This window comes from Barbus barbus (genome assembly GCF_936440315.1).
Source record: "Barbus barbus genome assembly, chromosome: 13".
NCBI lineage: Eukaryota > Metazoa > Chordata > Actinopteri > Cypriniformes > Cyprinidae > Barbus > Barbus barbus.
The window spans coordinates 2,812,385-2,827,096 of record NC_136741.1 but is presented as its reverse complement, the minus strand read 5'-3'; the positions used below and the strand labels follow the sequence as shown (position 1 = coordinate 2,827,096).

The following is a 14,712-nucleotide window of genomic DNA, read 5'->3' as shown; positions in this document are numbered from 1 at the left end:
GCAGCCGTTTCTTCTCAAAGATAAAAAATCTTACCGACCCCAAATTTTTCAACAGTAGTGTACCATTAAAATTCACCTTAATCTAACCAAAACCAAGTAATTTTGTGAAATAAAACATGAACAATACAGATTTGGTTCGAAATATGGCTGCAAGTTAAAAGAATGATCCTAATAAATCCCAGACCGTACCGATTTAAATTTGATTGATTTAAAATTTGACGATTGTGGAAGTTCATTAATTCTCAAAGAGATTAACATGCCTAGAGCTCTGTATCTTATTAAATGCTTTGGGGTCTGGAGAGAGGGGAAAGCAGCTGTGTCGAGCTCACGGTGCCCAGAGGATGTACAATGATGTACAAGGCTGCTCAATGAGATGACAACTTGTGTGAGGAGTAGTTTATTTTATATAAGCGCCAGTATAAACCCACTAATTCACAAGCCAGCAAATGGAAACTTTCTAGTAAGTTTACATCAATACTGTGAGTGCTGGACATATAAAGATGACCTGTTGACAGTGCCATTTATACAGGTGGCCGTTAATGGTAATAAGAGAGGTCGAGCCATGTTTTAGTTTGGGTAAACGGACCTCCCATACAGATACAATCAGGACTGTTAAATCAGACAAGGCTGGGTGAGAGCCAAGAGATCATTCATTAGAAATGCTTTAGGGCGCCATTAATTATCCTTCCAAAGTAAAGCTCAAATAAACAAGCCGAGTTATAAAGAGAGACAAATTGCTGGACAGTACAGGCCAAAGTGAACTCACAAATACACGCACACTGAAATTCTTTTACGAAACCTAGTGAGCAGTCTTGCCCTACATAGCCAGCTGCTTTCGAAGGCAACATCCCAACTGAAAAAAAAACAAACAAAAAAATCCGGGTTGGAACAGACAAAAATTCTGTGTGTCATACAAATATTTTATTTCATGAATTATAAAAACCAATGGATTTTTTTTTTTCCAGCAGACTAAAAATATGCAAAACGTGATCTTACCTTAAAATTTGCCTAAAAAGTAAGGTATTTTAGAAGGTAGCGTAACTACCTTTAGTACAGTGACGAATGCATATTGAAATGCTGTCTATGTAGGCAACTCACTAGGTTTTGGAACAGAACCTCATGCTCACGCAGAACCCAGACACTCAACAATGTGTTACTTACAGTTTTCTGTCAAGCTTGGTGTGGAAACCCTGCTTGTCGTATTCTAAAGTGAGAAATAAAAATACAAGAAATCAACAGAGTTCATGTCCCTGAAAGAGAAAGTAGAGAGAGATTGTGTTATCGTCACTGTGCCGACAGGAAGGGATGGAAATATTTCAGCAGAAAAGTATATCTGTTGTTGAGAGTACAGGTTATTAAGAAAGAGATTATTATTGTAGTTACACAGAAGGAAATGTGAGAAGCTGTTTCCTGTTTATAGACAGACATTGGTGGTATATATGTGACAGTCAGTAGCACAAAAACAATAAAGTAAACAAAATTGAATATGGCTGTTCAGTTAAATGGCATTCAATGGCTACCAGCATCGACTCTGCGTTTCAGTATTTTCCTTCCTGGCTGTTCACTCTATGCAAAAAAAGAAAATACAAACACTGCAGAGTCCAAGTGATTACACAATGCAAGTACGCATAGCTTTCTCACTTTAGTGAACTATTCATTTTAAAGGAATCTTGATGGGATTGATGAGTGTGTTTATAATTATCTACCTATAGCTAAATACATGAGGAATGTGCGCTTGCAATGTTTGCATGTTTTGGCCAAACATTTCACAAACTTTAGATGAAACTATGTACAGTTGCAATATGGACATGAAATACTAATTGGTGTAAGAATAAAAAAAAAAAGTGTGAAAAAAGGGATTTGACTAGCACAGTGTGAGTTAATTATATATCTTAGCTATAAGTCTAAGTGGAGTCGGACTTGTAATCCAAAGGTTGCAGGTTCGAGTCTCGGGCCGGCAGGGATTGTAGGTGAGGAGAGTGAATGTCCAGCGCTCTCTCCACCCTCAATACCACGACTGAGGTGCCCTTGAGCAAGGCACCGAACCACCAACTGCTCCCTGGGCGCCGCAGCATAAATGGCTGCCCACTGCTCCGGTGTGTGTTCACGGTGTGTGTGTGTTCACTGCTGTGTGTGTGTGTGTTCACTGCTGTGTGTGTGTGCACTTTGGATGGGTTAAATGCAGAGCATGAATTCCAAGTATGGGTCACCATACTTGGCCGTATGTCACGTCACTTACTTTAAAATACAAAAGAGTATATGATTAAAGAATAAGGATGACAAACACACATTCTTATGCAAGCTGATAAATAAGATTAAATATGACATTTATGAAATCATAAAAAGAGGACTGGCTGCTACAAAGTAAGATCAACAAACGTATTACTGTTCTACGTGCCAGGCAACATTAGACTGCATAGTTCAATGAACAGAGTAATAAAGTTTTATAACCCATGAAGTCCAATTTTATAACAGTGAAGTGATGTTATATGTTTAACACAGAAGGATATTACAGAGATGACAAAAGATAAATATACAAAGAAAGAAGCATTAAAATTACGTCAAGACATACAGTCATGGCCAATAATATCGGCACCCTTGGTAAATATGATCAAAGAAGGCTGTGAAAGTTTATCTGCATTGTTAATCCTTTTGATCTTTTATTTAAAAAAAAAAAAAAAAAAAAAAAAAAAAAAAAAAAATCACAAAAATCTAACCTTTCATTGGATAATAAGAATTTAAAACGGAGGAAATCTCATTATGAAATAAATGTTTTTCTCAAATACACGTTGGACACAATTATTGGTACCCCTAGAAATTCTTATGAGTAAAATATCTCTGAAGTATATTCCCATTCATATTCACAATATTGAGCACTCCAGGGTGATTATGAACATGAAATTATCCAGCCATGGCTTCCTGTTTCACATAACTATAAATAGGAGGGAAAAGAAAGTCCAAATTACTTTAATCATCCATCACAATGAGAAAAACCAAAGAATATATTTCTAATGTGCAGCAAAATATAATTGAGCTTCACAAATTAGTGAAGTGGCTTTAAGAAAAGAGCGAGAGCAGTGAAAATTCCCATTTCCACCATCAGGGCAATAATTAAGAATTTCCAATCAACAGAAAATGTTACGAAACTGCCTGGAAGAGGACGTGTGTCTATATCGTCCTAATGCACGGTGAGGAGGAGAGTTTAAGTGGCTAAAGACTCTCCAAGGACCTCAGCTGGAGAATTGCAGAAAATAGTTGAGTCTCGGGGTCAGAATACCTTAATAAAAAAAAAAATTGTCAAACAGCCCCTACATCACCACATGTTGTTTGGGAGGGTTTCAAGAAAAATGCTCCTAGCTCATCCAAAAACAAACTCCAGCATATTCAGTTATCAGACACGACTGGAACTTCAAATGGGACTGGCTTCTATGGTCAGATGAAACTAAAAATGAGCTTTTTAGCAGCAAACACTCAAGATGGGTTTGGTGAACACAGGGATAAAAAGTACCCCATGTGTACAATGAAATATACTGCTGTATTTGTGATGTTGTGGGCCTATATTTCTGCTGGAGGTCCTGGACATCTTGTTTAGACACATGGCATCATGGATTCTATCAAATACCAACAGATAAAAAAATCAACAAGTGACTGACTCTGTTAGAAATCTTATAATGGGCCATGTTTGGATCTTCCAACCGTACAATAATCCAAACACAAACCTCAAAAACAACACAAAAATGGGTCATTGAGCACAAAACCAAGCTTCAGCTGGCCATTCCAGTCCTCTGACCTGAACCCTGTAGAAGATGAGTGAGGTGAACTGAAGAGAAGAAGCACCATCATGGAGCTGTGAATCTGAAGGATCTGGAGTGATTCTGGATGAAGGATTGGTCTCTGATCTCTTGTCAGGTGTTCTCTAACCTCATCAGGCGTTATAGGAGAACATTTAGAGCTGTTAAACTGGCAAATGGAGGTTTCAAAAAATATTGAATAAAAGGGTGGCGTTAATTGTGGCCAACGTGTATTAGAGAAAAACATTTATTTCATAATGATATTTCCCCCCATTTTAAATTCTTATTATCCAATGGACGGTTAAATTGTGATTTTTTTTTAAATAAAATATCAAAAGGATTAACAATGCAGATTAATTTTCACAGCCTTCTTTGATCATATTTACCAAGGGTGCCAATATTTTTGGCCATGACTGTATTTTTGACACATCTCAAGCTGAATACTTAATAACCTGAGAAAGAAAGAAAGAATGAACGAACAAGACAGAAAGAACGATAAAATGAAAGAACAAAATAAATTAAAGGAACAAAAAGAAACAAAGAAAGAACAAATGATGAATGAAAAAAGAATGATTGAAAAAAACAACAATAGAAAGAAAGAAAAGAACATATAAACTAAAAGAACAAAAGAAACAAGCAAATAAAAACAAAACAAAAAAAGAATGAACAAAAAGAAAAAGGAACCCAGGAAACAGAACGAATGAAAGAACAAACAGAACAAATGAAAGAAAGAGTTCTGGGCACATGAGCTCTGGGGGTTGTTGAGGCCGGTACAGACGTGTGTTCTGGGCGCTGCATTAGTGCTGTTGGTAGCAGTGATGTTGCATTAGAAGTCGCAGGAGCTGCAGCAGGTGTTAGTCACAGCAGAAATCACTGCGCAGGGAGTCTTACAAACATCACAGTGCTTCTGTCAGATACCTGCCACCTGTTATCACTGCCTACCTCCAGAAATCTTCTGGGTCAAATGCAGCTTAAGCTCCACTGACAACATCTGTGACATGCTGCTACGCCTTTGAAATGGAGGAATAGCGCAAGGATTTAAATGTTTACATGTGTATTACTGGAAAAACATTTGTTTTTATAAACACTAAGAAAGTATTTGCAGGTCACAGATATTGTTGATAGACCTACAGTTGCATCTTGCTGGAAAATACATTTGTTACCATTTTAATAATTTAAAAGTCAGTATCATTATCAGCACATTATCCCTATATCAACATTATTATTAGTAGTAGCAGTATTTTCTAGATTCTAATCTAGATTTTAATATGGGAAAGACTGGACTGGTATTTACTTCATATTAATAGATCAATGTTTAGTACAGCATATAAATCATTCCAGGTTTATAACTTTTTAATAGCGTTCAGGAGAGTTTTTCACCAGTGCTTGATATGGAAAAAAATCTGCAAAGCATAAAAATATAAATCTTTATTAACTTCATCATTTCGTCAGACAGAAGCACGCAGATGTCTTTGTACTGAATGTGCATAAATACTAGAAATGCAAGCTTCATAATGTTGGGAGACTAAATGTGCAATTTTAGTGATTTCATTATTTTTGAATATTAATTTAAACTTCTAGTATTTTGAACAGTGTTGAACTATGATGCTTAAGAAAACAAGCATTTGTCTCAAACCTGCTTGTGACATGCAATTTAAAGCTGCAGTCCGCAACTTTTGCCTCTTTGTCGCCCTCTCTGTTTGAAAACCTGGAATTGTAGCTGTTTGCAGAATTATCTAGATTGCGCAGGTGGTGCACTGGCATGGCTCCAGCGCGGATGAATCTAATGTTTTGAGGTGAATGTGTGGATATTTACTGTACTTCGCAATCACAGATTAGTCTACGTCTTAGAATATGACCCAAATAAGAATTTTCACCGTATATTGTCATCTGAACAATAAGTAACAAGTCTGCCACGTTTGTTCTGACCAACTGAGGAAAAATAAATCGTGCTACCAATGGTGATTTAATCTAAAGATCGGTTAGCTCATATCACATCAAACCGTGCAAATTATTATTGTTATACTTTATTCTCAAATTATTAATGTTAACAACATCAGCGTTGCGTGACTATGAGTATATTGTGTATTAGCGTGTAGATTTCAATTTCTGTACAGTCTAATCTAATTGTCATGCCATTCGAATTTCATATTAAGAAATTCTTTTAACTCAAAAAACTAATTATGCTCCCTTCGAACTGATTTTCTTTAAAATACAAATCTTGTGTAATTCCAGGCTATCTGTAATCAGAAGCACATTTAAAACTGGAATATCATTTAATGTAATTTGCATGTGTTTCATAATGCTTTCTGGATTACAATCCGCCATCAAAATGATAAGTTTAATTGTTCTAGCTGCTGAGAGAAAAGGCTAAACGAGCCACCACCTGCAGGATCCTCACATGTTATAGCCTACTAGCCAGGAAAGCTTCTTCATGTTTACAGACGTGACGTAATGACGCAGTGCCAAACCTACCCGTACCACTCAAATTACAAAACATTATTATAAGATAAACGTTGCGAATCGGGCTAAAGTAAGGCGATAGTTTTGAACACTGGCTGGTTATGTACTTGCTCAAATATAGATTTTTGGATCATTTGTAGCCAAAAAAAAGTTATGGACTGCAGCTTTATTAGAGTTATATAAACTTAAAATTTCGGGGTGAATAAAATGGATACTTTTATTCAGCAAAGATGCATTAAATTGATCAAAGAATCCTGAGAAAAATGTATCTCAGTTTCCACAAAAACCATGAAGCAGCACAACTGCTTTCAACATTGATCTCCCTTAATAATGAAATTATGCGGATGAATCTCCCAACATTACTGTAGAATCAGTATACGGTAAACCTCTACCTGAAGCTACTACACGTCCCGCGGCGAGTAACCTATTCAAATCAGCCTCTGAAACACAAGAGTGTGAGTTCAGCATACAGAAGGCATGTCATCACCTCTGTTTGAGTGAGATCTGATGCTTCTAGTGTCTCTGTAAACAGTGTTAAACAGCAGCACCCGGACTAGAGCGATGACAGAAAAACAAGGCTGTGAATTCACTCAACATTTGATACACTGGTTAGCAGATCAGACAACAAATACAACACTCATAGTGCATAATGCAGCTAAACCAAACAAACAGACCTGCGGAGGGTGCAGTACAGCACACACTGTTACAAACAACGCATTCTTTTATACAGTATGTATGAGAGAAACTGGACAACAAGCATAAGTTCCACACATCTGCAGTTCCTGAAAAACAATGCACACATTTAATAACTAACCAGCTTATAAACCAATTTAGCGACTGCAACGTGATTTACATACTGGTTACGTCTGGACACAATTGATTGAATCTTAAAACGATCTTGAAACAGTTCTGCATAAATATTTGAAATTAGTTTTGTAGACACAGAAATTGTGCTTAAAAGAACAGTTCACCAAATAGGAAAATTTGCTGAATATTTACTCACCCTCAGGTCATATAAGTTGTAGATGAGTTACACAGATTTGGAGAAATGTAGAATTCCATCACTTGCTCACCAATGGATCCTCTGCAGTGAATGGGTGCCGTCAGAATGAGAGTCCATACAGATGATAAAAACCATCACAATAATCCACAAGTAATCCACACCACTCCAGTACATCAATTAACATCTTGTGAAGGGAAAAGCTGCATGTTTGTAAGAAACACATCTATAATAAACATAATTTTTAACTTAAAATCATTGCTTCCAGCTAAAATACAAGTCCTCTATCCATATTAGTGCTTTCTCCAGTGAAAAAGTAATTTGGTCTGAATCGGTAGAGAAATCTGCACAGATCAAGCACTGTTTACAAGCATAAACAGTCCAAAACAGCTCTACCAGGGGGAGCATTATTATCAATTATGAACTCATATTTTGGCCAGAAGTGACCGTTTAAAAGTTAAAATGTCTTGATGGATTTGTTTCTTATAAACACGCAAGTTTTCACTTAAGATGTTAACTGATGGACTGGAGTGGTGTGGCTTAATTGTGGATTATTGTGATGTTTTTATCAGCTGTTTGGACTCTCATTCTGACGGCACCCATTCACTGCAGAGGATCCACTGGTGAGCAAGTGATGGAATGCTAAACTCATCTACATCTTTGGGTTGAGTAACTTTTCAGGGTGATTTTTTGTGTGGAACTATTCCTTACGCATTTCTATACCCCAAAAAAGAACCCTGAAAAATGTTTGATTTGACAATTATTTGAAAAATATGAAAAAACAGTAATAATCAAGAATGTGTTCAAACATTTGACCTGCAGAGTTGGCGGGTTGATAAACAGGGATATTTCACCGGATCATCTGTTTTATTTGTTGGATCTGGTAAAACAGACAATTGTACCAGATATCTATAATAAAACATCAAGGCTAAATTCATTTCTGATTTACAGTCAAGAGTTTCTGCCAGGTGGACTTTGAGGGGGAACCAAGAATATTCATAGAAACCACACCATATCTGTGTAAGGAATGCCTCAGTGCTAGAAAAGTCTGTGTGCGACTGTGAACAGAGAAAAGCTGATTTTCCGTTCTTGCACTTAAATGATTATGAATTACACTAGTTACACAATAAGCAATATGGTAGCATTTTGTGGTTCAATTTTAGAGTGACGCAGCCTGGTGAACGAGAAAAAGTCCTGAAGCTTTTGTCTGTTGTACGTGCCAAAAAGCAAAATGCAGCAAAATTACTAACAAATGCTGATCAGACTTCGTTAAAGAGATTATTCCCAGTTCCAATGTACGTTAAAACACAGAGGCTTGTATTATTTGTCATTACTTTGTTACCTGAACTCCATAAATGATTACATGAAACATAAAATGTGTTATACATGGTAACATTTACTAGTCTGATGTGAAAAACAAGGTTTAATGACTGAATCAACAAGACTACACCGACTACAGTCATTCTTAGTCTCTTTAATGTAATTGCATATCTTCACTTCTGCATGTAGTCAGTACCAAAAGTTTTAGTATCAGCAGCACAGATAATGAACAACAGATTCGTAAATCAATTTATAATACATGACAATATACACTAACGTTCAATAGCTAATAGTAAGATTTTTTTTTTAAAGAAAGATACTTGTATTAAGCAAGAATCCATTAAATTGATTAAAAGTAACAGTACAGACATTTATAAAAAAGATTTCTATTTCAAATAAATGCTGATTTTTTTTTACTTTCTTTTCATCAAATAATCCTTAAAAAATGCACCACAGTATGAAGCAGCACAACTGTTTTCAACATTGATGATGAATGAAGGATCATGTGACACTGGAGTAATGATGCTGGAAATTCAGCTTTGCATAGCAGGAATAAATTACATTTTACAATACATTACAATTGAAAACCACTATTTTAAACTGCAATAATATTTGACAAAACTATTTTTACTATACCTTGGTGAGCCTTAGAGACTTCCTTTGAAATAATTCAAATAAAAAATTACTCAAACCTTTAAGCAGCATTTTTTTTTTTGCTGCTAATAGCTATAGGAATCAAATTTTTTCAGTTGTATAATGAATTCCCTTATTCACTGCTGTAGTTCAGAGGTGGAGATGATATCAGATACCACAGCTTCTATTTTTATCCCGTGACATGTGATTGTGGTGGTGCTGTGTTACACGTGTGAAACTAGAGTGAAAAGTACTTCAAGTGAAAACTGTTAGCAGCTAATCTAAAAGGTGCTTTTGTGAAATACAAATTATAGAAATATACTTTTTGCTTTTTGCTGAACAAACATGTGCTGAGTAAACTTCCATCATGGCAAAGATTGTTTTGTGTATTATTTTGTCTTCAAAGCTGAACCTTTTTAGTCTGCTGGCTACTTTTTGACTTATTCCATGTGGTGGACACGGACAGCGATGGGCTCTTAGCTCCCTCCTCTGGCCATTATAGCAAACCAAACCTTTATTTTCCAGGGTCTTAGTTTAAGATCATGGCTTCCCCAGTGATCTCAGAAAGACTAGGCAGAATCGCAGTCAGTGAGAAAGCTTGCTAAACCAACAGCCTTAATTTCAGGCATTACGTAACGTGGGGAAAACCAGATCTAGAGAAGCAAAGTTGTGACATTTCACTGTTCAGAGAAACAAAAAGCATTTTCAGAGATCCCTGCGGTGACACCACACATAAGGGGATTCACGTGCATTACTAACTAGAGCTAGAAAACTGCATAACGCTGATTCATTCTGTACTGACCACTGCTCTATATAATCATTATAATTCATTTAAAGGCATGTGGGCTGGAAGTTCTCCTTTTGTGTTCCACGTAACAAAATAGTCATACGACGACATGTTTACTCACGAGATTTCTGGACTGGGCTCCGCAGGTGCAGTCTGCCAGACGAATAGTAGAGGAATATCAGTACCATGATGGGACAAATTAAAAACATGAAGCTCCGTGTGGACTTCATCCTGATCATCTCACACGAGGCTTCATCTGGTCTGAGTCACCTGAAAACACAAGCACGCAACACACTGATCAATCACAATGCTTTCGCAAGACAAACGTCAACTTCATAAACTGTTTAAAACCTAAACTGTGGCTTAAAACAAACAGTAAAATGTTAGTAACATGACTGAGGAGTTCAACATAGGTCAGGAACAACAGAGATGGGTTTTACTTTTATGTGGATGCGTTCAGAACATGCAGTAACAGGCCTGCAAGTGAAATGAAGCAAGCTCACTTTCCAGGGTAACCAAAGTTTCTACCAAACCACTCTAGTTACTACAGTTACAAATGACTCTGACCCTTGAAAAAAAAAGTTGTTGATGTAAGCAAATATTCTGGAAGCTGTTTATAAGCTGGTGACATGCAACTGTTTCTTTAAGGAGTTATTTCTACCCGATTTAACCATGTGGTCCATCATATTAATAAAATAAAACCAGTTAATTCAGATGTTTTGTTAATCTAATCTAAAAATAGGCTTCATGTGGCAAGATTTCAACAGTTTATGCCATCTAACCAAGCTTCCTCATTATTATTACAAACCAACTATGACATTTCGGTAGGGATGCACCGATACCGCTTTTTCCAGTACTCGCCCGATACCGATACTTTTATTTTTGGTACTTGCCGATACTGAGTACCGATACTGATATTTGCATTGCATTTGTACATTTTTAAAATATTGGGTACAGAAACCAACAGAGTATGTATAATGCTAATCGGTTAACTTCATTTATCAAATAAATACAGTCATTTATTCAAACACCTTTAAAATTTCTCACATTATCACGGTTTATTCGCTATAGTTTAGAAAATGGTAATAAAATATGACAAGAACTCAGAGTAAAACTGTGTCTGAACAAATTCAGCTTGATAATGTCAGATAACTTTGATAGAAAGGTACATAATGGATTACAATCAACTAAAAATGATTCAGACAGCTGTTAGTATGACAATATTTACACAACTATCAATACTCTGTCGGGCCACCCTTAGCTTTAATGACAGCCTGTAGTCTCCTGGGCATGCTGTAAACCAGCTTCATGCAAACCTCAACTTCAGTTTTTTTCCCAGACTCGATCTGAATAATTTTTTGTCCCAAATTTGTATCAATTTTACTGGTAGTCCACTGCATGAAGAATTTTTGGTTATAATATGTCACAGTTTACTTTATTTTGATTTGACTGTATAATATCTTCGGTTATTTTCACACTTAATTATGCCGATTAAAATGTATTTTACAAGTTTTTGTTACTTTCACTGTTCATATTTTTGCTCTATGGTACATCATCTTTAATTTAACAGTATCGGTGCATCCCTACATTTTGGTGTGAACCATGTTTGCAAATGTTTTTATTAAGTGACTACCTTTACAAAGATGCACTGTAGCAATACCAAGATACAGTGATGAAAAAAACAACAACAACAAAAAAACCCTAAAGAAAGCTAAAGGGAATTTTCATATACAATTACATAACAGAACATATAGTATATTTTTTTGTTATAATGTAATTGTATATAATATAATATAAACTATAATTGGCTAATATTTTAACAAATTTTATACTATATTATACTATATTAAGATTGATAAGATTAAGGTACTATTAACTAGTTGCTTATTATAGTGCATATTACTAGTATATTAGTACTTATAAAGCATGTGTGTCAGAGATCCATCAGCCTCGAGACAATATTAATGGTTTATTCAAATACCTAAACATAACTACTTCAATAACTACATTAATTAGTATCAAATTAGGAAATTACAGTTAAGAGTGACGCGTTTCCTAATATAATGTGTTACCTTTATATATTTTATAACATAAAATAACAACTGGATCTTTTCTGAAACATAACAATTCATGGTACTACTACGTTAAACGTCCAAAAATCGCATCACCACAGTACTTTTGTTCATTTGTTTGGTATCAAATTAAACCAAACCCAAAAACTCACTTCTTTTAACAACTAGTGAAGGTTTTTAACGATTCAGAAACTGTGGAGCCTGGTAACCAGTGGAAACTGCTCGCTTGTGGTCTGTATGCTACATAACGATAACACACATCCGGTTAGCGCTTTAGCTAGACCTCAAAACCACCGAACACATATTCCTCTCGGCCCACCGACTCGTGTCAATTACGTGAACTACACGGTGTTAATAAGAAACGGCCGACACCACAGCCGTTACGAGAGACAAAATGTCAACAAAACGTTTAGCGAGTGTCAGCGGCTGTCTCCTACCTCACAGAAACGGACCAATAACGTAAACATTTCCATAAACACACCGTTGTCTCACACGTCGGTCGTTACAGCTCTTCTGAAGGAACGGGGAAAACATGTCTTTTATCTCAGCTCGGTTCCCCGGGTGAGCGAAGTGAAGAGATAGCGGAGTTCATCCCGTAAAGATTGAGCAGGAAGAGGAGGAGGGTACCTTCTATCAGGTCTGAACAGCTATTGGCTTACACACACACACACACACACACACACACACACAGAGAGAGAGAGAGAGACACACACACACACACTCAGAGAGAGAGAGACACACACACACACACGCGTCTGGTTTGCAATCGTTGTGGGGACTCTCCATAGGCGTAATGGTTTTTCTACTGTACAGACCGTATTTTCTATTGCCCTACACCTAAACCTATCCCGTACAGGAAACTTTCTGCATTTTTAGATTTTCAAAAAACGACATTCTGTGTGATTTATTAGCTTGTTTACCCGTGGGGACCTCAGATTAGTGACACCAGTCCCCATGAGTCTGTGTGTATTCAGGTTTAAGTCCCCACCTGAACAGAAAAACAGGTACACACACACCACACAGGTCCAAAACACACCATACTCCACAACTACACACACACACACACACAGCTGAGTGAACACTGTGTTGTGTTACTTGAGATAGGCTATGTGTTATAAGTATTAAAAGGTAAGAACAATAACAATAGTTCTGTCACTAATTGAGAATTACCAAAATACAATGCCATTACGATGGTGTTTTGGAAATTCATCATGGAAAAATTGAGGAACAATATGATAGTCATGCACCATAAATATATCACAGTGATTCTTTATTGCACTATAAATCACTCAGTTGTATTGGGCTGTTACCACTACATATTTAAAAGTCAATTGTGTATCAGTCTTGTTGTTAATCTGTCTTGTGGTGATCTACGAACATGGCTTTTCTGATTTCAGTGTTGAAAAATAGAACACAATCAAAATCCATCTACTTGTATAACAGCTATATATACTTTGTAGGTCAAAGGATGGTTAAACAGATGCACAGATATTACTACCTAAATGAATACAAATGCTTCTTCAGCTTTTTTCAGGGGGGAAATCCCTTATGATGTCAGTAAAGTCCAACTTCCAGTGAAGTTAATTCTCAGTGGAAGTGCACATGAGATCATTTAGTCTTTGTTGCCTCGTAATTGTTGACCGCAGTCTGTTCTAATCCAAGGACAGTTTAGAAATAGAGTCTTATCCGCAGGATAATGGAAGTGCACTTCGCAATAACACAATGCTCTGTCTGTTCTCACATCTATGAGCACAGGAAGCAAAATTAAACTGAACAATTTTGTTTGCATTATTCTTATTTTAAAGTCAATTTGAAAAAATAAAATCTTCAAAATGAATAAAATGAACGCAAATGCAATTTTAAAAGAAAAACAGATTCTATAAATGTAAAAACTGAAGTAACCTGTTTCCCATATCTCATCTCGCATGCATAAAGAAGTTATTGTTGCTGTGCTTTATGAGCTTTGGTGATAATGAAAGGTGCTGTATTTATTGTGGCAGCACACAAATTACAGAGGCCTTGACTAAAATAATGACTGTCTCTTAGATAAATGCATGTTTGATATTATAAGAGTTTCATAGAGATTTCCTGGTGAAAGGTGGGCAGAGCTTGTAGGCTGCTTTATTGTGCAAATCTCTGAGCACACATTTCACACACACTTTGATCTCTGAGCATTGATCTCATGCTAACTTGGGTCATCATAAGTTCAGTTTGTGAGTCAGATCTCTATAACCCTCTTTATAAATGAAAGATCACTTACCTTTCTGTCTCCTGTTACAGACGGATCAACTTTTGCACTTCAGCATCACATCGAAACATTCTTTCTAAAAACATGAATAGACCTTTTGTTAACAATTGGTATGACGAGGCTTTAAATAAGGGCGTCACGTCACAAAGAGATAACAATACTTCACAGTATTGGCAGGCTTCGCAATCCTTATTGTTTCCCAAGAATTATGGTTTCACAATCGTGAATAAACATTCATAACTTGATCTTCATTTTTAATGCATAATGATACCATGCAGTACCTCTTTTCATAGGGGAACTAATATTAGTGTAACAGAACTAACAGAAGTAGTAGAATTTTTGAGTGAAAGGTCAAAACGTGGGGTATTTAACAACAAACTCCAAACTCCTAACAATAT

At 36.2% G+C, this 14,712-nt stretch overlaps 1 protein-coding gene across 10 annotated transcripts in view; it reads right to left on the bottom strand.

The window, feature by feature from the left end:
• The window catches only part of LOC306879154 (CMP-N-acetylneuraminate-beta-1,4-galactoside alpha-2,3-sialyltransferase-like), a 51,224-nt gene extending 38,385 nt beyond the window's left edge, over positions 1-12,839 (bottom strand). For 2 of the 10 annotated variants that reach the window (XR_013784993.1, XM_079431913.1), the window contains exons 1-4: positions 12,504-12,676; positions 10,116-10,264; positions 6,647-6,694; positions 1,162-1,204 (exon numbers count right to left, since the gene is read on the bottom strand). Coding sequence is in view for 9 of the 10 variants with exons in the window: in XM_079431913.1 (XP_079288039.1) it covers positions 1,162-1,204; positions 6,647-6,694; positions 10,116-10,233 (209 nt within the window). In the remaining variant the exon portion in view is untranslated. Of the gene's footprint in view, positions 1-1,161; positions 1,205-4,733; positions 4,802-6,646; positions 6,695-10,115; positions 10,265-12,503 lie in introns of all 10 variants that reach the window. The other 8 variants (XM_079431912.1, XM_079431919.1, XM_079431916.1 and 5 more) reach the window with 8 other exon arrangements.
• Between the last annotated feature and the right edge of the window lie 1,873 nt (positions 12,840-14,712).